The sequence below is a fragment of the Falco naumanni genome, chromosome 2 (assembly GCF_017639655.2).
Source record: "Falco naumanni isolate bFalNau1 chromosome 2, bFalNau1.pat, whole genome shotgun sequence".
Lineage (NCBI taxonomy): Eukaryota > Metazoa > Chordata > Aves > Falconiformes > Falconidae > Falco > Falco naumanni.
This window is the reverse complement of record NC_054055.1, coordinates 93578351-93605085: the sequence shown is the minus strand read 5'-3', so window position 1 is coordinate 93605085 and position 26735 is coordinate 93578351. Positions and strand designations below refer to the sequence as shown.

The window sequence follows — 26735 nt, the reverse complement described above, 5'->3', positions numbered from 1 at the left end:
CAGTACAGTTTTGGATGTAAGGACAAAATCATTTAGGCAAGTACTGCCTCACAGAAACTACTTTATTCAACACAAACATCCACTCCACCTACTCTGAGATACTAAGTGGAGGCCTAGAGTGATTAGGTTTATTCAGTAACTCTAGAAAATGTAAAGGTTCCACTCGTATTATGAAGAGGTTAAGTTTATGCCTCTGGAAAGGAGGAATGTATGTATTTCCAGGATATTTGCTTGCATCAGTTTTAAGTTATTCTAGAGCAGTTCACCAGAAGACCAAGACCCACACGTGCACGCAAATCCGATGTGGGTTCAGAGGACTGCAGGTGCATCTCAGTAGCTTCATTCTTTCCTCTGGCAGGTGCTGTCATCCTTTTTTCCCCACAGAAGCAATCCTTAAACCCACAGCAACCTTCCCACTAGCAGGAGCCACGTGCCGAGCAGGTGGCCTCGGCCCAGGCGAGGGCTGCCACACGTTGCTGCCTTGACAAGGGCTTACACGGCCTCCGGAGGTGCTCTGCCTGCAGCCCTGGCCTCGGCTACACCTGCAGCACTGCCACTCCAGGCAAAACCTGCCTTGCGCAACTCCGTTTCCCGACAGACGCCCGACTTTTCCCTCAAGAGCTGCAGCCCCACCGCCCACAGCAGCCGCCGGGGGGGCGGGCGGGGCCGCCGCTGGGCCGGCCGCGTCTTCGCAGCCGTGACAAACGCCATAATCGCAACAAGGAAGGCCTAAAGCTGGAGGCAGGCAGGGGCCGAAGCCTTCCTCGCTGCCCGGCCGTCAGTACCGCCCTGTGCCGCCGCGCCCCAGGCCGCGGCCCGCGCCGCCGGGACTGCAGCTCCCGGCACGCCGCGACAGCCAGGACTGCCGCTCCCGGCATGCCCTGCTGCAGCCGGGGCGCGGGGGGCTCCGCGCAGCGCATGGCGCGGCCGGGCAGTGCGTCTCCGCGCGGAGCACGCCGGGAAGCGCAGTCCGCCGCCCGCCGGGGTGCCCGCCAGTGCCTCTGCCGGCCCGCCCGCCCCGGCGGTGCCCGGGGGAGCGGCGGGGGGGGGGGCCGCGCATCGCCCCACGTGGGACGGAGAGCCGCGCGGCGATTGGCTGTCGTCGGGAGAAGGGGCGTGGCCGCGGGGAGCGCTTCCGGTGTCCCTCGGTTCGGCAGCTTGTTTGGATGCTGCCGTCACATCATGGCGACGCGCGGAGCGGAGGCAGCGCGCGGCGGAGGCAGCAGCGGCGGCGCGGCGGGACGCAGCCGGCGCCAGAGCCAGAACGGCGAGGCGGCGGCACCGAGCGGCAGCCCGGAGGTGAGGCGGCGCGCGGTCGGGCCCGGGGGCAGGGCGCTCCCCTTCCCCGCCCTGCCGGCGTGCGGCGCCTCGTTCCCCGCCTCCCCCCGTCCCCATGCGGCCTCCGCGCCCCGCGGCCGGCCGGCCGGCCCGGGCGCTCGGGGCCGGGGCAGGCGCTGCCCCCGCCGCCTCCCCGTCGCTTTCGGCAGCCTGCGCGGGGCGGGCCGGGCTCCGCTCCGCTCCCCGCGGCATCGGACCCGTCGCTGCAGCCGCGAGTGCCTGTCGGGAGGCTCCCGCCGTCGCCCCTGGGAGCGGTACCCGCCTCGTGGGGGCTGGCGGCTCCCCCCCCCCCCCCCCCCCTCCCCGCCGAGGGGCGGGCCGTGCCTCGCGCGCGCGGCGGGCCGCTGGGGGCGGCGGCACGTGGCGAGGGGCGAGCGCCCGCCGCGCGGTCCGGGGCCCTGGCGCCTCCGCGGGGGCCGTGCCTGTCCCCGTCCCCCCCCGGCGGGGGGGCCCGGCGCCCTTGGGCGGCCCCGGCGTGCCTGGCAGGAGCGGCGGCGCTGCCCGGCTGCCTGCGGGGCGGCGGGGGCGGCGGGAGCGCGGCCGTACCCCGCGGGGTCGGTGCAGGTGGCCTGGCCTCTCCTTTCCCTTCCTCTGCCGAAGCGATACCGCAGCCACCGGTGGCCTCGGTGACTTTACAATAATCTCGGGCCGCGTGGCCGTGTAGGAAAAGGCCGAACCGTGTGTACTTGGACACCGAGCAGCAGAGACTTCAAACGTGCCGTTAATTCAGCTACAGTATGTATTGTCACCTGCACGGTGCTGTGTGTGACACAGCTGCCGTGGGGAGCTCGTGGGCTGCGTTGGTATCTCATCCTGTCACCTTACATAAATTCAAGTGGCTTTTTGGTGATAACTTTTTCCTGTGGTACACAGGGTAAAATAATTCCAGAAAAAGTAACTTTGTGATGGTCGTTGTTTAGTTTGAGTGTTGGAGAGAGATTTTTGAAGCTATGGAGCTAGTTTCCCTCTTCTGCTGCATGTTTTCTGAAGTTTTTTGTTAGGAAGTGGCCTGTAAGTAACTTCAGGGTCTGCTATAAAAGCAGATGATGGTGTGGGTAAAAAACAATAAAACAATCCTGAACACACACACACTCCCAAAACTGAACCCCCCCTGAAAAACCACTATCTCCATATTATTTCATATACCCACAGTCAAATGGAATTTAATTTTTTTAAAAAAGTGAAATGAGGCAGGGAGTGTCAGGCAAATTTTACTTTGAACTTTTTTTGTGAATTAAAAATCCTTCAGCAGTTTTGCAGTTTTCCCTCCCCCTGCCTTCGCGCACAGGAGCTTCTTTATTTTTAGGTTTCGTGTGACCTGTTTGCATTGGGAATTCAGAACTTGTCTACCCTGCTTTTTCCAGAAATGTACAGTGGATGACTAGAAGACTATTAGCTTTATAGTAAAGAGGAAGTGAAACTTCATTGGCGGAAGTGATTCACGCTATATTAAATGTTTTCTTAATTAGCACCTGTCTCAGATGGTTGAATTTAAAAAGGACTGCTGAAATGTGCAGCACTTTGCCCTGCATGTAAGTGCACTGAAAGTTTCCATTTAAGCTTTGGGTTCCTCCAGTGAAATTTTTGCTAGAATTACAGGAAGTGTTTTTAATGCCTTAAACTAAAGCAGGGAAGAGATGCTTGTAATCTTTTCTCAGGAGCGCAGAGAAGAAAAATGATAAAAACCCAACCTCTTAGGTTTTTTTTAATTTACCTCAAACACAACATATATAAAAAAAAGGATTTTAAAAAGCAGGAATGTCTTGTGTTGTGAGGCCACTGAAAGAGAGAGACACGGGGAAAGGGTAACAGAAAAAAGTAAGGACCATAAGAGGGGTCATGTGAGAATGTAAGTGTCTGAACCACTATTAAAAGACCACATCTTGAATGTAAGGTCAGCAGTATTAATAGTGGAATTCTATGTAGACTCTGTATTGACTTTTATAAAGAGAAAATACAAATTTCTGAAGTAGATCTGTCTTAATTGTCCTGCTGTGTTGGGACTTCTAATTTGCAATGCTTTGAAACTAGTGAGCAGCAATACTCTAGGTGCCTCAGTCCAGTATTTTGAAAGTAGATAAATGAACGCATAGAACACAATTTTTAGTGTAATGACAGAACAGGGTGAAATGTTTGTTTGAATGACTGTCTGTTCTCACAGCTAAGATCTTAGTTCAGTGGGGAAGCCACCTCAGAGGCCATGAGGTTTTCAGAAAGGTATAATTAGACTGTGTGATCATTCAGGTCAGTGAGCACAGTATAGAGAGGTATTGCATGGAGAAATAACCTTAATAAGCTAGTCTTGTGGTCACAAGCACCTGCATTACTGTGTCTAGGCCAGTGGATGAAGGTACACCTGCTATGAAATTCAAACCCAATTTTTGTGCCATCCCAGAATGTTAGTTTTTATGGAGAAGTCATGAATAAAATTACTACTGAGAATGACTGATTTTTCTGCACAATGCAATTATGTTAGATGAAGTTTTGAGTATCTGCACTGAGGAAAGGTACATTATACACATTTTCAAAGGATGTTTTCCAGTGTTAGCTGGTAAAAACAAATTGTGGGTTGCAGGAAGCCTAAAATTTGTTACAAACCATAAACATTTATGACATACCTTTTGCCTTAGTATTTTTTTAATGTGATTGGTCGGGATAAGGCTTTTATGTCCAGTTGCACGTGTAGTCATCTGAATGATGTCATTCAAATGGTGTTTTCTGGAGCCTGATGCTAAGCAAATGATTATGTATTTGCTCATATATTTAGGTTATCTTACAGTTGAGAAAATCTGTTTTCTGTACGTGTGTTTGTTTTAAGGCTTCTAGGATATTTTTTGAAAGTATTAGCAATTCCGAAGACTAAGGTTGTAAGTCTTTTCACAGTATAGGCCAGCTTGCTACTGCGGGAAATGTAGTAGATGTTTTGATAGATTAATGACAGTGCCTTTTTTTAGGGTAATTTGCTAACATATAGCAGAAAAAGTATGTTGATGTAGCTACTAATTATGATTTCTTTTAATAAGAGGTACAGAGAGGTGTTCTCAGGTGTTTTAGGGAAAGATTGAATATGTGTATGCACAAGAGTGTAAAATACAGGTACTTCAGTACACATGGTATCAATGTTAAGTGCGGTATATTTTAGGTAGCGCTGCATGTTACAGACTTTCATAGGTACTGGAACAAAAAAGTGTTCACAATACATTTTGACACGGTAGAATAAGTTCTGCCTAGGTATGTGTTTTGTCCTTATGTGCATGCAGCACGTTACTGAAGCATACTGGCATACTGTTGGAAGTAAAGTTGGCTCTGGCTCTTGTCATCATAGCCAGTTTTGTAAATGGGATACGTGTCCAGTGCTCTTTTAGGTATGAAATAAGAGTTTTCCTGGTGCGCACCATTTTTGATCAAGGTACAAGTTGAGAGAACAGAGCAGAAGACTGAATGAAAGCTTTGGGTTGAGCAGGACCGATGTTACCTGCAGTTTTCCAGCAGGCATCCTCAAATTGTTTGGCCTGTACTCTGTGTCTTGAGTAGCTTGCAGATTATATGCTTATTCAGAAATGTCAGCATCTTGTAATAGCCAGTTTCACAGCTAGGTAGGTGGCAAGTATTACATTTTTTAATGGTAGAGTTTTGAGTAGTAATTTTGTGATCTTAGGAAGTCGCACATTATCCGTGCAACATATGCAGTATACTGTCTTTGTCTCTCACTGAAAATCTTCCTAGGTATGTAGCAGTCTAATTCTGGTCCATCCAATAATAAGCCGTTCATCATTAAAGCTGGTTAGAAGCTGGAGGTTTGAAACTAGCTGGAAGCTGAGAGAGCATGGTAGCAGCTAGAAAAGGTAGCGGTGATTGCAGTAGAAGGTCTTTTTGGTGGGGTGGTTTTGTTTTTACTCAGTCAGTACTGAATCAGCGCTATTATACAATGTGCTGTTGGAAGTGCTGTGTTCTGGCTGGAATGTTAAACGGAGAAGTTCACTAGTCTGATGAGCACGGATTTGAAAAGATAGAGGTAATAGCTGGGTTCTGACTTGTCTTAGTAAGGGGGAGGCAGGGGGGCAGTTTCAGTGATACTAATATGATCTGGTACATAACATTCTCAGTGTGATGTTTATGATTGCTATACTCCAACTTGAAGCTTGATACAGATCAAATCTGAAACTATCTGTAGCTGAAGTGTTTTAAGAATAACACGGAGTGTAAGAAGGCTGTTTAGACGTTTGGTTGTGTTTTTAATATCTCAAATGACAGCTAATATAGAAAATTGTGTTAGTCATAATCAGGAAGTCATCTAGCTATTAGTGTTTGTAGCCCCTGTCAGGCAATAGCAGACATCTCTGTTTAGAAAGTGTTTGGTTTTAATTTTAATCTAGGTTAAATACATTAGACTTTTAGTATGTTGTGCCACTACTGTCAGTTTTGCTAGAACATACAGACTAACTTGACAGAACTTAACTAGATTTTTTTGCTTATTGTTTGTATGTTACCAGGTTGTTCTAGCTGCCTAGAACACTAAGAACCACTTATTTAAATATGGTATTCTTTGGCCTGTGGTCACCGTTTTTTTTTTTAATTCTATTTAAGCAAAGAAAATTGGGTATTATTACAATAACTGTCTACTGCTGTGCTGAGCTTTGGTTTGGTGGGGAGCATGCTTGCTTGTCAGTAAGCTTGGATTTGTTCCGTGTTCACTGGAAAACAAAAGAAGGTTGACAAGTTCTGCGTGTTTTTCACCATTGCTGTTACCTTCAAATATATTTGAGATGTACAGGATACTTGTACCCAAACCTTTTTCCTCAATTCAGTATTCTCTGGTAGGTTATTTCTACCTTCTCTGTTAAGACTTAAGAGAATGAGTCTGAAGTTGTGGGTTTTTTGACAAAGGATAGAGAATACTCAGTTGAGAAATCATTATTGTCAGTAAAGAATTGGACTGACACCTAATATGACTTTTACAAAAGCCTCTGCTGAATTAATGAGGTGGTGGTATTCACTCTGTGAAACTTCCAGATGCTTTGGAATATGCATGCGAATTGCCAACTCTGAATTGACAGCTGTTTAGGTTACTGTGGTGGCTTGTTAGTAGAGGTGGGCATTTCACAAGTTACTGGTCAGTCACATGTATGACTCTGCCACTAGCTGTTCTTCCCCCCCCCCCCCCCCCCCCCCCAAATGGCAGTATTTTCTCACATGACAACCAGTGTAAATTTCTGGATTGTCTAAATTTGAAGCAGTGCTTGTCATGAATGTTGTCTTGCTGGTGGTGTTCCAGTATCTCAGTGTTAACTATAGACCTGTGGTTGAGGATAAGGTATTTTTTTAGTTCCTTATGCTCTGGCTGTGATTAGATTTTTTTTTATTATTTTTTTTTTTAGTGACTCTCGTGCTTTGGCTTCTTTCCAACCATCATGCTAGCACTTCTGCTTGGCAGGATTGCCTGTTGTGCAGTGAACTGGATTGAGGTACTGATCTGGCTATAAATTGTGTTAGAACAAGTTGCATGAAATGTTGCTGCTAGTGCAACAAAGGTGGGCATGAAAAAGCAGAATGAAACGCTAGCAGGAGAGCTGTTTGGGCAGTGCTGCTCTTCAGTGTCTAACCACAGCCAGTCAGGCCTTCTCAGCTGCTTGTCGGAGTTCCTGGCAATTCTGTGCTCTGCTTTCAAAAGGAAAATTTAGGAGTCTGTTTATGGATTTCAAAAGGTCTGGAAATACCATGCCAAACCAGAAACTTGGACTTTCTGAGCAGACTTTTCCTACCTTTTGCCAGGGCTTCTTAGGCATATTATCTTAATCAGAACTTCACATTCTACGCGATGGAAAACCTGCAGGTTTCAGCTGTTGTGTTGATAGTGCAGTTCTACTCTGGTATGTGTTCAGATACTTCTGATCTTTCCTGTCTTGTCAATGTAACATGACACAGTATCATCAGTTTCTGTATGAATCGTGGTTTTTAGAGAAGATCTGTGTCTTGTTTTCCATCATTGGTACCTAGAAAAGGGTTAAGTTAGCTCTGCTGCTTACACATCTCTTCTTTTTCTACGAAGCATTTTGTTTGTTAGCAGACACTAAACTCAGAGGGGTAAACCTTTCCCATCCTAATGGAAGCCTCACAGTTTTAAGACAATCTAAGAAAAAAATATGCTTTTTACAGTCTGTAAAGTCAACTATTAAATATTGGGGTTGGTTGTTTCTTACAGCAATTCTATTGCTGCATTACCTTTGCAGGCATTTATTGTGCATGTTGCCGGATGTGATAGAAGAGTGATAAAATGGCAGTGCGTTTATATTTGTCCATAAATAGTGTGCATCTTTTCCACACTTGTAAAGAGTAGTGCAAAGTGAGTCTTCCTTGATAAGTCAAAGTCACTCCTGAATGTCTATACATATTACGTGCAGTTCAAAAGCTTACTGTCCTTCATGACAGGTATTGTATGAATCTCATCTTCTCAAAAATGAATCTGCCTTGAGATGAGGTGTAAAGCAAGGGACTTGCTCTAAGTATAGATAACTACTAAGCTGTTACATGTTTTTGACAATATTAATACATATTTGCTGAATGTTTTTTAAATAACTCTTCCAAGCATCCTGAATGGATAGGGAGTTGAAATATCTCACGTATATTATTAGTATTGGCTAGGTTTCTTTGATGTTGGCTAATTCCTTTTGAAAAGGAAAATGGTCCATCAGTGCAGAGTATAAAACCCAGTGCAAACTCCTTAGCACATTTTTAATGCTAAAATGTAAGATAATCTGAAATTAATTTGTGCTTAAACAGTATAATTCTGCATATAAACAAGCCCGCTTTTTATAGTTTCTATATTTCATATCCTAAATCTAAGAAAATTTACTTGCAGTTCACTGAAAATAAAACAATGAGAACAAACACTTGGGCAGTAAAGTGAGTTCAGCTCTGCTTATCATACTTTCAACTTGTAGTTAAAAGTACAGGTTGTACAGCAGGATTGCAAATGGACAGTAGAAAAATACCAAATCACCTCCAAGTATTGTCCTGATTCCCAGCCTCCATAGTGTAACAAAACAAAAAAAACATCCAGCAAAACACCCTTGAAGTTCTCATCAGCCTTAAATGTTTCTAGAAATTGAAAATGTTGTTCTGGTGATTGAGAGAGGAGTCTGGTAGCTGCTTAATAAGCTGTAGGGTGGTATCATCAGGTGTTCTGCTCCAAAACTGACATACTGCTGTGGTGTTAAAACAACTGGCGATGTGTAACTTTTTGGTTAAATGATCAAATGTCTTTGGGTTTAAGAAATCTGTTGAGAAAGTTCTGTGTAATTGAGCAGCAATAATGTATTGTTAAAAATTGTAGGTAGTAGGACTCTAAATCTGAAGCCAGTTAATACTCACTTTTTTTGATTTCATAGATAGGAAATTTAACTTTTCAAAAACAGATATACTCCTGGTCCTGTTGATCATTCTTGTTTATAGCAACAGATTTTCTCCAGTCATGAGCCAACAACCTTACTTGATGTTCTGATTAACATACATAGGATGAGAGTTTAAACTACTTCATAGACACGATGGATTTCTGTGGATTTCTTGAAACTTCCCTTTAGAAGGGAGTAGACTTCCCCCCATTTCTTGCAGTATGTCTTTTGACTGACTTTAAAACTGGTATCTTCCAGTTTTCTGAAACAGATATGTAATACAGTTAGTTTTAATAATGGTGTCCTCCTGTCTTGATTTCTGAACCTTATTTTTTAAATAACAGTACATAAAGCTAGTCAAACTGCTGCTGAGTTTTAGATTTAGTATACTTGGTGTCGATTTCTGAGACCTATGAGGGGGAAGTGTTTTCATTTAAGATTGTGTGCTTTAACAGCTGAGATGATAACCAGTTACTTTTGCAGCTGGAGAGTAGCTTCCATGTGAGCTTTTAATTTCTAGAGTATAAACTTTTTTGCAATGACAAGGTATCAAAGTTGTTTCATATTAGAGTAATTGATATTTTGGGCTGTTGTGTGCTGTTTTCTTCATGACTTTTTAGGCTATTCTGTGTATAGTTATTTACATACCTGTCAACAGTGAGTATCAACTGGAATAATGGTGGAATTTTGCTCTTGTTAGTCCATGCAAAAGAAAAGTGGAAGCTTTCCTTTTGAATATAGTTGCTTGACTATTTACTTTTACTCAACTACTTTTCCTTCTGAAGTTGGCTGGTGGTGCGATGGAAGAAGCTTGGTCTCAGGATATGGGAATGAATAACCGGGATCAGCTGGTGAACAGCAAGTGCAGTGAATTGTCTGACACAGCGTTGCAGCATGCGCAGTCCAACTGTTACAGCCTGGAAAGCATGGGCACACTGGAAGAAGCTGAGTATATCACAAAGAACAGAAAGCACCCAGGGTCCACGTGCTGCTCTCGAGAGTCTTGTGAGGAGACTCCTGGGAGAGAAGAAGTCCGTACTGATCCACCTGATGGGCAACAAGATCCAGAGACTGAAAAACACAAAGAGAAAACTTTGGGTATGTTCTTTTCAGCATTTTGGTTTGTAAATGGCTGTAATATTTTTGTAAAAAAGCTATGCAATTTGCTCTGTTTCAAGTTTACTCTGTAGCCAAAACTTGTCATCTTTAACAGGATACTCTGAGAAAATGTGCACTTCTGCTTAGGAAAAGACAGTTCTTAATGCATATGTAAGAATCCTTCAGCTGGTAATGCTTTTTTTACAGGAACCTTAACAATAATAATAGTAATAATATGGAAATTACTAATCAGCTCTTTAACTTTCCAGTTGTTGGATTAACTTTTAATTTTGGGATTGTGGTGTTCAATGCTACCAAAGCACTGTTCATATTTAAACTCCAAAGGCTTATTAAAAACACCTGTGTGAATATCCTTTATTAGCAAAACTTAACCTTTTAAATGTCACTTTTTCAGATTTCTTTTTAGCTGTGCTATTATAAATTATAAAACAAAAGTATTTTTGTGGCTTTAAGATTAAAGTAACTTCTGCTGTTCAAGTTTTGTAATAGCACATAGGCAAGACAAATTTATTCTTACTGTGATTACTTCCCATTTGTCATCCGTTAGGATTATGCAGCTATCAAACCAGAGAACAATTTAACTCACGCTAATTTCTCATGGATCTATATTTTACTCCTAAAGACAGGCAGATTTTTCTGGTACGGGTTTTTTTTCCCCTCAATATGGTTGTCTTTCATCCACATCATAGGAAAAGAAGTGCTATTATTAATGCAAGCCTTGAACACACTTTCTACTCCAGAGGAAAAACTGGCAGCTTTGTGCAAGAAATATGCTGATCTGGTAAGTATTTCCTAAGATAGCAGGAGTTATTCATGTAATTAATATTAACTGTGGAATGCAAGAACTTTTAATACAGGAAAGTTAATGATTTTGAATATTTCAGTGTTGGTAGGAGATAAAAAAAAAAAGGAAAGAAAAACCAACCCAAAACAGTCAGGCTTGTTGGCTTATTATGAGTATTGCCTCAACCAATCTTTCATGTACTCATTTCACTTCTACATGACTGCCTAAATCCAAAGAAAAAATAGGTTATGATAACTTGGTGTTGAAGCCTAACACTAGGATTAACAGAAAAGCTAAGAGTTTCTTTTGGGAGTAACTATTTTCTTAGGTTTTGTCTGTTGATAATGCTCTTGTGCTAGCATTTTATAATTTATACCTTTGAGGATAGGGGGAAGGAACATACTGTGATACAGAGATTTGGAAAGAGAAAAGTTGTTATACATAAATTGGTAGGGGAAGTTGGAAAGATCTTGGTTTAATTTTGCTTTCTGATCATGGTATGGAAAGAAAAGTATGTGTTTCTTCAGTAACAAAACCCCCAAAATGTTAGCAGTAATTGATCATAAAGTGCATTCCCACCCCAAGCTGGAGAAATGATAACTTATTCTCTAAAGAAATTCATTGCAAAATCAGGGTGGAGAGGGAAGTCTCATAAGTTCACTTCTGAGAGTGTTCCTGGAGATGAATGACTTGTTCATCTTGAGGCAGATACAGACAAGAATGGAAAGAATGGAAATAGCTGTGTGTATATGTTTTACCACCATATTTGTAGTTATAAAACGAATGCAAAACTGAAGAGGTGACTGAATAGCTTGACAAAAGCGTAAGATTTTCCTTCTGTAGATGTCAAGTGTATTATATATGAAAATGTTTCTGAAAAATGGCTGCACAACATGGCATAACTCTTCTGAAATTTTTTTTTTTCCTTTGAGATTGTTATTGTCTCCAGAGCTTTGAAGATGAGCTAGCAGGTAGTCGTTATACTCAGAGGCCATACTAATTACTTTAAGAACAGACTTAGTTTAGTTCTCTTTAGGAAATCCTGAGTCCTCCTTGGAGGTCTCTGTTATGTTTTTGCTTTGTTTTCCTTGCTTGTTCACATGAGAGAATCTCCTTCAAAACCAGCAGCTTCTCTAAGAAGTCACTTTCATTTAAATGAGAAACAATTAATACTTCCATAGTGCAACTCAAGGGTGGGAAACCCAAGTGAAAATAAGCTTTGATATTGTGAGAGAAAAATGCAGTAAACGAGTTAGTTCTTATGAGCAATTGCTTGTGCATGTGGTGCCTTTTCTGTTTGACCAGACAGCTCCCATGTCAGATCACAGTGGTGATGGTGGCCTGCACAAGGAGTTAGGTTGGCATGAATTCCTCACTTGTGCAGAAAGAAGACAGTCTGCACCATCTTCACTTTGAGTTTTCTTGTTGAAGGAAAGATCTCAAAACAATTAGGGAACAGCTAGACCAAATCGATGTATTTTGCTTCAAGAAGCTTGGCAATCGGGAGAGATACGTTCACGTTATGTTTTTTTCCCCTCCCAGGAGAGGACCCATAGTCTGTAGGTGAAGTAAGCATTCACAGTCCGTTGTTGGTCACCATCCTAGAAAACCAGTTGCTTTCGCCATGATACTCAGAACTGCTGGAAAGTTGGGTGGGAGCTCATCCAGGTGTAACAGTAGCTCTGATTTTAACTGAATGAGTTTTACGAATACTTTATTCCCCTTAAAAAGTTTAGGTTGGATCTGGTTGTGTTCCTTTTCAGATGCATTCTTTTCTTCATGGTAGTGGTGGTGAACCACTGGCATAGGTGTCAGCTTTAATGCCAGCAGAGGTTTGAACTGTTTATGACAGTGCACCTACAATGCTTTTTTTCTTTTTTTAAAGATTCATCATCTTTAAAGCTCACTGTCAGGTTTTTCAGTGGTGTCTCATGAAAAGGACTGTACAATAAAGGTAGGAATGCCTTTCTCCTGGCAAAAGATCTTCCACAATTTTTTTTTTCCTCCTAATTTGGAATCTATCAGGAGATCGATTTGTGATGCAGGAAGGTTTGCATCCTTGGTGATGTGTCTCATGCTGGCATACTTTTAAAGGCCTGAAGTTTCATAGGTATGCAAACAGCACAGCCAATTGAAGTGTTTTTTCTGGCCACCCAAGAAAAGGGCTTTTTGTGTTTGGATATCAGAATATTCCCTTAACGTTCCTTTTCTCTAAACTAGGTTAAATATACTGTTTAGATTAAATTTACTGTTGTCATGGAGGTCCTTTTTTCTTTCTTCTGTGCTTCAGAATTATTTTGAGCTCTTTCAGAAAACCAACATTGTAGTCTTCTGTCATGGTGATGTTCCTCACTGCCAGCCACCTTTTTCTGTGGTGTCCTGAGGCTGAGGAACTATCTAATAAGGAGCAGTGTTAAGCTTAACATTGTTATCTTCTTTACAATAGAACAAACTCTAAATATTATGGTTTCTCAGGGAGCCCAAAAATCTTGTTTAACGGAACTTATGCTAACTAGATATGAATGCAAGAAACTTCTATTCACTGTGTATTCATAGAGTAGATTTTGAAGTCAGCACTGTATACAAAGTTTAATGCTGTTATCTACCATCTAAACAGCCTAAAGGAAATAGAACAAAAATTTTGCTTCAAATGGTTGAGACTACAGATCTCTTAAGTCGTCAAAGTCTGGGCTGTGCAGCTTTAATAGTATTTGACTGGATTTGTCAGGGCTGCTAGTTGTATCTGTTCCTTTCTGAAATACCTTAGCATTTTACAAACTTGTATTAATTACTGCTTGGTAGGAGCTCCTGCTGGAAGAAAGAACTCTGTACACAGTCCTGTGGGTTTTTCTTCTTGATAGTAAAACCAAGACCTGTTGGATAAACAGCTGTATGTACCTTACACATAAGAGTGGAAGAAGTTGTGACTTGTTGAAAAGCCAGTCTCAGCTGGCTTTTGATTGTTTCTGCTGCATCCTCCTTTCTCAGGACTAGTCCTACCCCTGTAGCTGATTGCAAGCTGATAGCCTGGGGTCAACAGGTCCATGGTCCCTGTTCCTCAAAGACAAATGTTTTTTTAAAGTTGGAATTTGTATATTTTCACATTCTGTCCTTACACATTTACAATTGTCTGTAGGATGGTGAGAGTTTCTTTTTATGATGAACGGGGCGGGGGGGGGGGGGGGGGCTTAATGAAATTGACTTTCTTACTCTCATCTGAAGTGTTTAAAAGTTTGTTCAGTCTGCTCATTTAGATGCATGAAGATACCTTCACATATGTTTATTTAATAAAATACACTCTCTAATGTTAGTTGGAGGAGAGCCGGAATGTTCAAAAGCAAATGAAGATACTGCAGAAGAAGCAAGCACAAGTTGTGAAGGAGAAAGTCCACTTGCAGAGTGAGCATAGCAAGGCCATTCTGGCACGTAGCAAACTGGAATCTCTCTGTCGGGAGCTTCAGCGTCATAACAAGACTTTGAAGGTTAGTTTATTTACATAAATTACAGTACAAGTGGTGGTGGAAATTTTACTTCTTGATTACTGCTTAAAATAAAGACTGATAAAATTACTTACTGCTTTGCCCATGCCCTGTACCTGCAGAATGTGAGTGGTATGTGGTGTAAGTGCACCTGATTTTAAGGTAAAGAATATGGGGCTAGTTCAACTTGCTGATTTTTTTTTTGCTGCTCAAACTGCTTCATATTACTTGCAGTCTGTGATCTTGCCATGTTTGTTTCAGGGAGCAATGCTGATGACTGCTGGAAAAAATAGCACAAATGAAATAACAGCAGCATGAAATGGCAGGGTATCAAAAAAGGCTTAACACTGTTGGAATATAATGGATGGGAGTGAAATGGAAGAGAGCCAAGAGATTCTTATCTATGATCACTGTAGGAAATCTCATTATAGTATCAATGCTGTTTTAACATCTGGGTAATTCTTAGGCTTGCAAATACAAAGTATTCATGTAGCATCTTACAATACCAGACTTTGAGAAATGTTGGTAGTGGTAAGGACAAGATTCTCTAAAAGGATTGAAATTTCTGGATTCTTTGTTCCGTGCACTTCATATGGGTAGTCAGCATAGCATATTATGATTCTGACTTACATTAGCTCTAGCACTTTAGAACTTCAGATTGTACAGAAGTGAATTATTACCATTGTTTCTGACTCAAAAATATAAAAAAGTGCATGGTTTGGCTTGAATACGTTAATATTCTCTCATAAAAGGAAGAAAACATGCAGCAAGCTCGTGAAGAAGAAGAAAGACGGAAAGAAGCAACTGCACACTTCCAGATTACACTGAATGAAATTCAGTCTCAACTGGAACAGCATGATATACATAATGCCAAGCTCCGTCAGGAAAATATTGAACTGGGGGAAAAACTGAAGAAACTCATTGAGCAGTATGCATTGCGAGAAGAGGTGCTTGCATTATGCTTCTAATGGAATTCTATTTGTTCCTTGACTGTAAGGATCAGATAATTATTTAAGGGGGAGAAAAAACCCTAATAATTTACTGCCATCATACTTTTTAAAAATTATTCTTTTTATTTCACTACTGTGAAAAATCAAGTAGCTGTTTGGCTCACTATCTGCCTTTCCTGTCTAGTTTAGCATATCTAAATGCAAGATGCATTGAAAAAATCTTTCCTAGTGAAAGCAGCTGAATAGAAATAAGTTGTCCAGAAATTGTGAAATCTCTGTGTTAGAGGCATTCAGAACTCAGCTGGGCAAGGTGTGAGCAGCCGGATCAGACATTGAAGTTGATGCTGGTTTGATGGTATAATTCATATTTGAAGTTTTTCTAGATTATAATTTCACATTACAGTGGGAGGGGGGGATACACAAGGTAGTCTGTCTTAATTGTTTTGATTCTTTAAGGTTGGGGGTGTTTAGGAAGCTCCTTTGTTTATGTAGCTGCTCTGCTGGCATAAATCAAAGCTTACTATCATGCTTCAAGAATATATTTGGACTGGTGTCATGTGTTACAGGGCTAACTGAACTAGCTTCAGTTGGCACCAGTACATGAGCTAGCCAGTCTAAGCTACTGTAGTGGAAAACAGCCAGTTCTCCTTGTCAGAGAGAACTGAGCTTCAAGTTCTACAGCTAAGATTAGTTTTCTAGTTCTTAGTTGACACAGGTCTGGAATATAGTTTCTCAGCTGTTGGGGTTTTGTTGTTGTTGTGTTTGGGTTTGGTAGGTTTCTTGTTTTGTAGGGATTTTTTTCAAATCTGGATCAACCAGAAAACACTCTGTAGACTAGTTCCCTACTTCTTGAATCATGGAGTATCTGTATCTTCCATGAGATAATTTGAGGAGGAGAAAAGGTAGGAAGCTGCCTTGTGCTGCCTCACAGATGGAAGTAAGACTGCAAAATTCAACGATCTGTGGAATTTCATCAGTTAAACTAGTATTGCAAACTTTGCTCATTTTGAACTTTTTAAATTATGAGGGCTAGAGCTTTTAGAAGTAACAAGCACAATAAAGATTAGAGGTAAAAAACACCAGCCAAGAAAGGATGTAGACTACTTGTTAGAGGATTTTTGAAATAAATGTCTGGTGTGAAGTGACTGACGGTATTGTATTGATTTAATAAAATATGCATCTAGCTTCTGTGAAAGACAAAAAAAAGTGTAGTTAAAATGTATGGGGATAAAGGGAGAAAAAAATGCATGTAAAATAGTCTTGCCACTTTTTCTTTTGCATGAAACTTCTAAACAATATGCATCTCCCCATACATGTACACTTACCTTAATTAACCACTGGTCTGTTTATATTTGACTAATATGATTTTCTTCCTTTAGCATATTGATAAAGTGTTTAAACATAAGGAACTGCAGCAGCAACTTGTGGATGCCAAACTTCAGCAAACTACCCAACTTATTAAAGAAGCAGAGGAAAAACATCAGCGAGAAAGGGAGTTTGTAAGTGGATTCTATGTATGTTAAGAGAAAGTAAAAAAAAAAAAAAAAAAAAAAAAAAAAAAAAAAAAAAACAACAAAAAAAAAACCAACCAAACACCAAAACGACAAACCACGTTTTTCATGATTTAAAGCAAATGCAACAAATTGAGGGGACTGGTTTCTGAAAGTTAGAATCAATATCCACAGTGAGGCTGAGATTTTAAGTTTTGTGTATGATGATGCCTACAGTATCAATGTCTGTATTTATGGGCAGCTAATGTACTGTTTGCATTTTTTCAGCAAATCTGCTGGATATCATTTAGATTTTTCTTAGACTGGGTAATGTCTTGAGCTGAAACATCAAAGGTACTTTCTTGCGGTCAGGAGTTTTAACTTCTGGTTTTATGCTGTAAGAAATAACAAATGCAGAATAAAGCATGTGCTCTTTTGAACTGCCTGACCCCAAAACTATGCCCGATATTTGTATGTTGATAACCAGCAATTTAGTTGCAGTCTTCTAAGAAGCCTGCTTCCATTTAAAAAAAGAATACTTGGGTGAGGTGTTTTTTTGTTTGTTTTTTATGCTCCTTATGTATCTGTAACTCCTAGGGAAAAGACTTGTTTGTCCTGTACAATCTCAAAATGATCATCTATTATTCAATTGTTCTGTAATTTTAAAATGTGATTTTGGAGTCATAGGCTAATGAGAATATCTTCAAAGTGAACCTACAAAATTGTGTCAAGTTGAAGCAAAATTGATTTGAACTACTCTGTAAAGGTAATATTAGTGTTTGGAGAGATGGGAGGTGCAAAATAAATTAGGTTGCAAAACAGTTATAAATTACATATGGTTCATTAATGATCTACTTAAACTTTTAGCAGTTCAAACTTGTTACAGAAATAGAACCATTTGCTCGTGTCATGCTACCAGTTAGAGAAATGTCTCAATAGAAATTTCTGCATGTTGGCACGTGCTTTAGACTGTATATGTGAACGTATAGTAATAAAAATCCTGTGTGAAAAATCATGGTTGAATGGCCCTTGGGTGATGTTAGTGTGTGTTCATTTTTATCGTAGATCAAGATAAGCCATTCTTAGGAGTGCTTTCTTAATTGTGTTTTTTTGCGTTGTTTTTTAGCTGCTAAAAGAAGCTACTGAGTCCAGACACAAATGCGAACAGATGAAGCAACAGGAAGCTCAGCTGAAGCAGCAGGTATCTTTGTTTTAATGGAGTGGTCTTCGATAACAGTTGTTCCGAAAAGGGAATGCAAAGAGATTTGTGATTGTAGCGAATCTAATGCAACATACAAAGAATCTACATGTTATCATTCATCAGATGCAATACGCTACTTGTGAAAAGTACTTCATATATTTTAAACTGTCTTAAATGTAATTTCCAGTAGGGAAATGTGACATAAATCATAAAGACTTGATGTTTTGTACTCGCTGTAATACATCTGGAGAGTACTGTTACTGGAAGGTGCTAAACGTTGAATTGCTGGAGTTAGTATTCTTTTAATAGTGTTAGTATTACAAAGACTAGGATATGTGAAAGCTCAAGAATCTATTTGTTGTGGCTACTTTACTATTCCTTGGCTTCTCTGAAACTGTTGTTCTCTCTTCAAAAGGTATTTGTATCGGGGGGTGGGGGTTATAGCTGTTCAGGACCAGAGAGGCCTTTGTGACTATGAAGAGTTGGGTGGGGATTTTTACCTAGGCAGGTTTTAGAATTTGTTCTACTATTTCAATCTCTTCCTGTTGTGACGCTGCTTGCTCCCAATTCTCCACGTTTATCCATGTGGTTATTCAGATTTAGTAACCTGAGCATGTCTGTCCACAACAAGCTGCTATATTCAAATTGTTTTCTTGCTGTAAATGCTACAGCAAAATCCTTTCTGAGAGTGGAGAGATGGTCTCCAGTTTTTGCGCTGTGGTTCTGGATCACCTGCAGTCATTGGCCACATGTGAGCTCAGCACATAAGGCAAAGGGAAATGGTAGGTTCAGCTATAAAATCATAGCATCTGAGAAGCAGTAGCTATTCCTTTTATTGTGTACATCTTATTGCTTCAGTTTTGTGAGGTTTTGTATTAAGTCTTCTTGCAAGCTCTGTTTCGTGCCTTTTTTCACATTTATTGTACCTAATTCTTTTCCAGGCTTTTCCAACAGTTGTATTTAAAGTGTATCTATATGTGTAGTTAAATGTAATCATACACTCAGATCTTTATTGGACTTGAATTCATTAATATCCAGATTTTCCCAGATAGTTTTTTGCCGCGCTTAGTCTTCTATAATTTTTTTCAAATTGGTTACCTTTATTTAAAATCCCACTGCCTTTTTGTTATGCTTTTTAATAATAACAATGTGTATAGTTTGTGGTTTCCTGGGGCTGACAGATTTTTTTTGTAGAATAAGATGAGTTAGAAAGTTCAGTCACAATAATGGCAAAGAGTCACAATGTGCTGTTGACAAGCTGGGCTAATTCCTGTTATGAAATTTCCTCTACTGCTAGTGCGAAATACAATATTCCTGAATTGTATTGTCCTGCAACCCCCGATGTAGAAATTGAAAGAACTGAGTACTTTTCAGTTGGAGTAAGAAGTTGCTAGTAAATAGTTGTGTATCACACACTGATAGTGGAAGTTATTAAAATAAGAACAATAACCTTTTTTAAAAACTATGTTAGTTAACATATTTTGGAGCACCTTCTTGATGATTGACCTTGTGATGCAGGGCAAGATAATTTTCTGTCATTGAATGTTAATGCTCTTCACTTGTTAAAATGTAATGCTTTTTACTATGAAATTAATTCCTTGTCAATATTCCATGATTTCTGCTCATGGGGTAGACTTCATAGGTTGTGAATGTGTATTTTAATTTCTGGAGTCAATCGTGTATTTTGTCCCAGCCTTGGTTGTTCGCTTTGGCTGGTTAAGGTGAAAAGGTAGGTCTTCTCTACATTTAATTTCATTAGCAGTGTGCTGAATTTCCTGTATATGTCCACAGATAATTTTTTTTTTTCAGTGGGGAAGCAAAACTGAGATGGTGATGAACTGTGGTGTCTTCCAACATTTTATTAAACATTGTATCCTTTTAACTTCAGAATATATTGCTGTTCTATAAACACAGAACTGCCCTTTATATGTAATTTGAAAGCATGTTTTCAGACAAGTTCTGCATGCTTCTTAAATGGGAATTGTAGGATAGTATAAAAAAATGAAGTTAATCCTCCACTATTTTAATTTTGCCTTGTACCGTAATATTTTTGTGTTTGTATATAGCTGTTCAGATTAACGTTCCCACCTCTTTTCCAACAGCTTTCTCTTTACATGGACAAGTTTGAAGAATTCCAGACCACCATGGCAAAAAGTAATGAACTCTTTACAACCTTCAGGCAAGAAATGGAGAAGGTACTTACAGGATTGCTTGGTTTCATAGGAAGTAATATAAAAATGCATGCTGCTAGCAGGATGCATTTTAGATTCGATAACAGTGGTTGGCTTGTGAAAATACATGGGAGTATTTTGACATTTGATTTGGATCATGAGATACGGCATAAGAATTTGTCATATTATGGAAGAAACAATTTTTTCTGTTTTTTGACATAGTTGCATAGTATCTAAATCCTAATTTCAGTGTCTTATCAAAGGCATACAGTGCTTCTCAGTCTTTTTGGTTCTGCTTATGTTTCAAACTTGAGCTTTTTATTGATTTACTTGAAGGCTGCTAGTTATTTAAGAATCAGTCTTGTTTTCTTTGGATGCAGAATTTGTGTTTGTGGGTTTGATTTTTGCTAGAAGGACTCTTCCATGAAATAATTTGTTCAAACTGGACTTGGAAGGTAACACTAAGTCATCAAATCACTCGTGTAAACCTACCCACATTGCAACACAAGCCACCAAATTAACACTTTAATTTATCTTTTGTAGATGACGAAGAAGATTAAGAAACTGGAAAAGGAAACTATAGTGTGGCGTACAAAATGGGAAAACAACAACAAGGCTCTTCTGCAAATGGCTGAAGAGGTAATTACCTTTTAAGCAGCAGTATGGCTAAACTAGAGTCTGTGTCCTGGAGAACTTCATAGATTTTTTCAGTTTTAGAGAACTGAAAATAATTCACAGTAGCCTCTTCTTGGATTTTCTGTCTTATGTTTTCTGTTCTCCTTGGATAGGGAAAATAAAAAGCTACTATATAAATCTAAACGCATGACACACAAACAAATTCAGCCTCATCTTTCTTTGCTTACCGTTTAATTGGTGGGATAACGTGTATGAAATCATACAAGCTGAATGCAATGACTGTATTTTAATATGCTGAGCAAAATTGAATCAGTGCTGCAATAGAAATCTGTCTTAAGTATATGAGACTGACATGAAGGCAGTAACTCACGTGTGAGGGATCAGTTACTTTCCTGCACTGATGCAGCTTTTGAGGTCGTGAGGTGCCCTTACTGCGCTGCAGTCCCGCAAGAGAGGAGCTAAACCATTTTTCATACAGGCCATAGGCACGCGGTTCTGCCTACGCTGTCTAAGGTCTAGTTCAAGTGTATTAGGTGTGACCTTGTTAAACCGTGCTAGGTCATATAGGTTCTGCTATAGCACTGCTTATCTTTCACTGTTCTTTTAAGGAGTTGGTTAGGACAGCCATGGGTATGGCACCTTCTGACCTGGATTCATTCTGCTGTGGGATTGCAGATTTCCCACTTCTCTGCCCTTCTGTCCCTAGTAGTTGCCATTATTTGGATGTAATTGACTGCTTTGTGGGACTTCATGTCAGCGTCCTTGCTGACACTCAGCCCTCACGTAGAATTAGCATAACATAGTTATATAGTTTTCATTGCTTGTTTCTAAAGGTCTCTGTTGCCACTGCAGCTTCAACAAACCAACTGAAGTGTTGTGGTCAAGTGTTCTGAGGAAATTTGCTTTAGTGCAACTGGCATTTGACCTACTGGATCGATTAAGATTTAATATTCAGGATTAAATAGTGGTGATTCTTTCAATTTAAGAAAAAATATTAGTTGGATCACAGAGCTTTTATTTTCTTTTGTCCTTCAGAAAACAGTAAGAGATAAAGAATACAAGGGCTTTCAAATAAAACTGGAGCGTCTGGAGAAGCTATGCAGGGCTCTTCAGACAGAAAGAAATGAGCTGAATGAGAAGGTGGAAGTCCTTAAGGAGCAGGTTTCTCTCAGAGAAGCAGATGTGGATCTAGCTGTGCAGGTGTTGGAGTCCTGTACACTCAATTCCCATGAGGAGCTGGGAACTCCCACTGACACGGAACCAGGAATCCAACCTGATGTGGAATCGTGTGTGGCAGATAGCGGTGAAAAGACTGTCTCAACAAGTCCTGTTCCTGGCACTGAATCTGTAGACTAAAATGAAGTGTAAACACTGTATTGAGAGATATATTTTGTGTATAACTTTCTCTGTTGGTGGTAACTATTTGGTTTTGTGGTGAAAATTTTCTTACTTTTTCTACCATATCTGTATTTTCTTAGAACTACTGGACTTATGTGGTACAGGAAGCTGCATAGCAGCTTTAAATAGCTTAAACTATAAATTTTCCACAACTGTGTTGCACATCTGCCTCATTTTTTAAAAGAAAATATTTTTCCATAAAAGGATGCATGTGCGTTTCCTCCCCACAACACAAATCACTGTCATGGAAGACTGTGTACAGATACGACATTGTGCCGGGGAAAATAGTGACAGCAGGTCACTCGTTTGGTTTAAAGAACAGCATTCTGGTTTGGTTGATTTGCCACTCAGTATACTGAAGATTACCAATTTTCCCAGTAAATTTATCTACATAAGGGTGTCTATGTATGGCCAGTAAAAGATGTCAGTTTTCCCCTCTAGTTAATGTTTTCATACATATGAAAGAAAAAGTACAGATCCGGAATATAGTTAAGAGGTATGTTTAAAGGGGTTTATGTACTTTGTGGTATGAAGAAGCAGCTTTGAAATACATTAATTTGCAGCTGGTGAAACAGGGTGTACAACTTTTTTCAGACTTCTCAGGGTTGTGTTTTAAAGGTTAGTTTGGACTGTTTGCCCTACCTGTGAACATGTTAAATATAAATGCGTGAGAAAATGTACAGCAATGTTAGAGTGGAATTTTGCAGTTGTGTAGCCTATTGCACAGGTGTTGGTCATGTTCTTCCCTCTTAGCTGCAGTGTGTCCATCACATGGTTACCCTGACAAGAGAAAACCATTCCTGTCTCGGTGAATCCCTGGATTATCAGAAGGGCTGGAAAGAGACATTTTACTGCTGGAGGTATGGAAGACATGAGTCTGTGGCATATAGGCTTTCTCTAATAGCCTTGTATGCAATGTATTTAAGTGTTAGTTAAGCATGTACTGGTTATAATTAATTGAACCTGTAGATTCAAATACTTTTCCCGAAGTACAACATGGAATTTCTTGCACACTCAACCTCAAAGCTGTACCAGTTGGTGGAGTGCCTTCCCAGTTAGGCTGTCTGGTAAAGATGGTACTTCAAATTCTTACGCTAACATACCACAAGCAAAGCTCTTAACCTTAAACCATATAGTCTTTTCCTAGAAAATTTGATATCCACATTTTGACTTTTCCTGAAAGAAACTAGGACCAACGTTTATTCTTGGCAAGGCAATGTGTGAAATAAATACAAGCTACCCTTAAACTTTAGTTCCCATGTATTTACTTTCTAGTTTTGGTTGCTGTCATTTTAAGGAATATGAACACGTGTAGCTTTTTCTGGTACTTAAAAGTTCTTTGCACTTACTTGGGAGGGGATTTCTGAGTCGAGCACATCTCTCAATGAGCTTCCCACCCTCACTGCCCTTGACAGTTTAGTGGCTAAATTACTTGAATGTTCAGGCTGCGCTGAGCTCCTGATCCTTTTCCTGTAGTAATGTACATGGAAATAATGTAGCTGTCTCTGAAAGAGAGAAAGGTTATACAAGGCCTAATAAATGTGTTTTAGCTCATACCACTAAGAGGAACTGTGTGCCAAACTGACATTTCTTAAATGGTGGAGCAAATGGGAAGCTGGCCGTCGTTATAGATTTGTGTGGGTTTTGTATTTGTGGTCCAAGCACAATGCAGGAATGAAAAGAAGGTAGCAATGACCAGTCAGTCAAGTTAGACCCAGAACTTATTAATTAATTAATCCTGCTAACCATGTGGCATAAAAAACTCTGGAAAGAAGTATTTCAGACTTGCTTTTCAAATTACTTGCTTTATAGAATCAGTCTGTTCAAAAAATAGTTGTTGCAAGAACTGGTTTTCAGCTAACACTAAGCATTAAGTAATTTTCCTGAGGAAAAGTGAAAAACTTTGTATCTGATGCATCATACCCTTGGCAAGGTAGGACATGCAGTTTTCTATTTTTACAATTTATTATTTGGACATTTGTATCTTTAACAGTTCTTTGTATAGTGCTTGTTCTATATGGAGGTGAGAGTGAATTTTTGGACCCTGCTGCGAGAATATTTTAAAGGGCTTTTAGAGACATGACAGATGTATAGAACAGCAATACAAATATATTTGTTACTGACTTAATGTGTAAATGAAGCAGAATGTCCCAAGTGGAAGGCTTTTGAAGTGGGGGATACCTTTTCTCTTTCCTACCCTTAACATACCCATATCCTGTTAACTTACCTGGCCACGATGAGCTATACTTTGCTTCCTGAAACCAGTCAATACAGTTTCATGCATTGCTTAAAGAATGTTGTTTAAAAAAAACAGCAAACAAAACAAAAAACCAACCAACAAATTCGTATAAGGGATAAGCTGAGCACTAACTGATCTGCCATACAGCAGGCTATTGCACTGCCAGTCTGCAGCCAAATTGGCTCCAGTAGGGTTTTTAAGTAAACTTGTATTAATGCCTTTCTCCTGCTACCAGAACTGTTTAACCTGGGCTGTAAACTGACGTAGCCTGACGTAAGTATATCTAATTGTCAAAACTCTGGGGCCTGATTGGCAGTTTCACCATGATTAAGCTGCAAAAAGCTAAATTTATATGTGATTCAAGACCCAAATATGTGTATAAGTACACAAGTAAGTTAGGGGTGTATCTAATGTTTCGTCCTTCCTTTCATTACACCTGGTTACGTTACAGTTCAATTCTCAGGTGTTGCAGAAAATCTACCTCTTTGGACTGTAGATGGAAATAACTGTGAAAAAAAGTGATGCAGAAATCTAGTTTGTGCTAAACACACTGCTTTATTTTTACAACCCATGTCTGCTTTCATGAGGATAAATGATAAAATGAACAGGCAGTCTTTGTTTTGCTTTTCAAAAACATTTTGTAGAGATTTTTCACTAATGTGAATCTGAAATTTTATCTACTCGATTCTGTATAGATTAAGTAAATAAGTATGCTTAATATATTGGACTCTGAGTTTTTCTTTAACATCATATTCATGTCTTCTAACCGGATCTACTGAACTCGTATTTGTTTGAAAGTCAAGAGTGAAATTGAAAAGATGTGTGAAATTTGAGTTCTAGCGTATTATGCCCGAAGGAGGGCGCTGTTACAGGGTCATGTTGACGACTTGCACCTTACTGGTTGGTGGTGGCCAGTACAAGCTGCACAGGCAGCGTACGGTAAGTAAAGCGCTGTACCTGCCACGCTTGCCCAGCGGTGGGCTTGTTGGGAGCCTCACAAGGTGGAGGGCAGGAGCTTTGGCTGAACGTGTGGCTGCCTGCTTTGAATTTGGCTTGTGCCTTGTCTCCAAAAATTTATCTACTGTGTTTAAGTTGGGTGCAGTGTGAAGAATATGGGGGTTTATGTTAAAAACCAGGTTGTCTAATAACTTCATCAGCACTCCCTGTTCTGTCATACTATGTGGGGTCATCTGTTACTAATGTACAGTTCCCTCCCAGTTCCTTAATAACGCTGAGGGTTTTATTTGCCTCTTCTGGCATATTACCTGACATTTGGCAACTTACCTAACTGAGGAGAACTGGTCTCGAGTTCCGCTTTCCTTTATGTATCCTTTTTCCTGGGTAGCATGTAGAATTGTTTTACAAAAATACACTATTGTGCTCTGTGACTCTTTGAAGACAGTATTTCTTTACTTAAATAAAGTTGTTCACTTGTTTTGAAGTTGCCAGTTTTATAGAAGCTGAGCAGTTCAGGTCTTACCCCTGAGCCTTTTCTAGAGCTGTGTCAAGTATTTTGGAAATCCAAGTACATTGCCTGGTCTCAGTTGCTGTCCTTGCTGTACTTGTTTGCTCCTTCAGAGTATTCCCTATGTCTGACTGAGACTTGTCTCTGCAAAAGGTGCTGCTTCTGCCCCTATATTGGCATCTTATTTCTGTCCTTTCCTATAGTGCACAATGATACAGAAGTCAAATCTGCCGTTAGTAGTTTCTTGGATCTCCCTAGTCACTGAATTCCATATAGAAAATTGTCAGATTTGCAAGCTTTTGATGGAGATAAATGTGGTTATACATTACAGTTGATAGTTGGGGGGATTTTGCCCTTTTTTATTAGTGGTAACTATTAACATGTGCATGTGCACATACACATTTGAGCTGTACTTGACTCTTGTCTGAGGACTTCATCAGCTGCATTCTGAGCCCTTCAGCCCAGCTGCTAGGGCTTCATCTCCCTGGCAGACAGGCACGTGTGTGTGATGTACCTGCAAAGGATACTTCCTTTTGGGCCTTTAGTAAGTTACTCCTCACAAGTACTTTTTGTTCCTTTCTGAAAGTTAATCTAAATGAAAAAAAAAACAAACCAAAACCCACGTATCCACCTTTTTCCTCTTGTTTAGACATGTCTTCTTGAAATAATGATGTGTTTTCTTCTAACAGCCTGTCATGGTTTAACCCCAGCTGGCAACCAAGCCCCACGCAGCTGCTCGCTCACTCCCCCTCACCCGGAGGGATGAGGAGGAGAATCAGAAAGGAATGTAAAACTCAAGGGTTGAGACAAGAACAATTTAGTAGGTAAAGCAAAAGCAAAGCTCTGAAAGCAAAGCTAAGCAAGGAAGTAATTCACCACTTCCCAGGGGTAGGGAGGTGTTCAGCCATCCCCAGGAAGATGCCAGATGTCCCCCCCTGCCTCCTCCTTCCCCCAGTTTACATACTCTGCATGATGACATTTGGTATGGAATGTCCCTTTGGCTAGCTTGGGTCAGCTGTCCCAGCTGTGTCCCCTCACAGTTTCCCGTGTCCCTCCAGCCCTCTGGCTGGCAGG

General features: G+C 40.4%; 1 protein-coding gene across 1 annotated transcript; it reads left to right on the top strand.

Annotated features, from left to right (window-relative positions):
• The first annotated feature begins 1141 nt into the window (after nucleotides 1–1141).
• TXLNG (taxilin gamma) lies at nucleotides 1142–24914 on the top strand. The gene is made up of 10 exons (XM_040582665.1): nucleotides 1142–1299; nucleotides 9515–9827; nucleotides 10538–10629; nucleotides 13944–14114; nucleotides 14864–15058; nucleotides 16441–16560; nucleotides 17678–17752; nucleotides 19855–19947; nucleotides 20467–20562; nucleotides 21595–24914. Exons 1-10 carry the CDS (start codon nucleotides 1183–1185, stop codon nucleotides 21913–21915), a joined length of 1593 nt encoding a protein of 530 aa, XP_040438599.1. The 5' UTR covers nucleotides 1142–1182; the 3' UTR covers nucleotides 21916–24914.
• The last annotated feature ends 1821 nt before the right edge of the window (nucleotides 24915–26735 follow it).

What these genes read in the sequence shown, in the direction of transcription:
- TXLNG (XM_040582665.1), top strand. Translation starts at nt 1,183, where the DNA reads ATGGCGACGCGCGGAGCGGAGGCAGCGCGCGGCGGAGGCAGCAGCGGC. An exon ending in CACCGAGCGGCAGCCCGGAG is followed by an intron (nt 1,300 to 9,514) that starts GTGAGGCGGCGC and finishes TTCCTTCTGAAG; the next exon opens with TTGGCTGGTGGTGCGATGGA. An exon ending in TTCTGCAAATGGCTGAAGAG is followed by an intron (nt 20,563 to 21,594) that starts GTAATTACCTTT and finishes TTTGTCCTTCAG; the next exon opens with AAAACAGTAAGAGATAAAGA.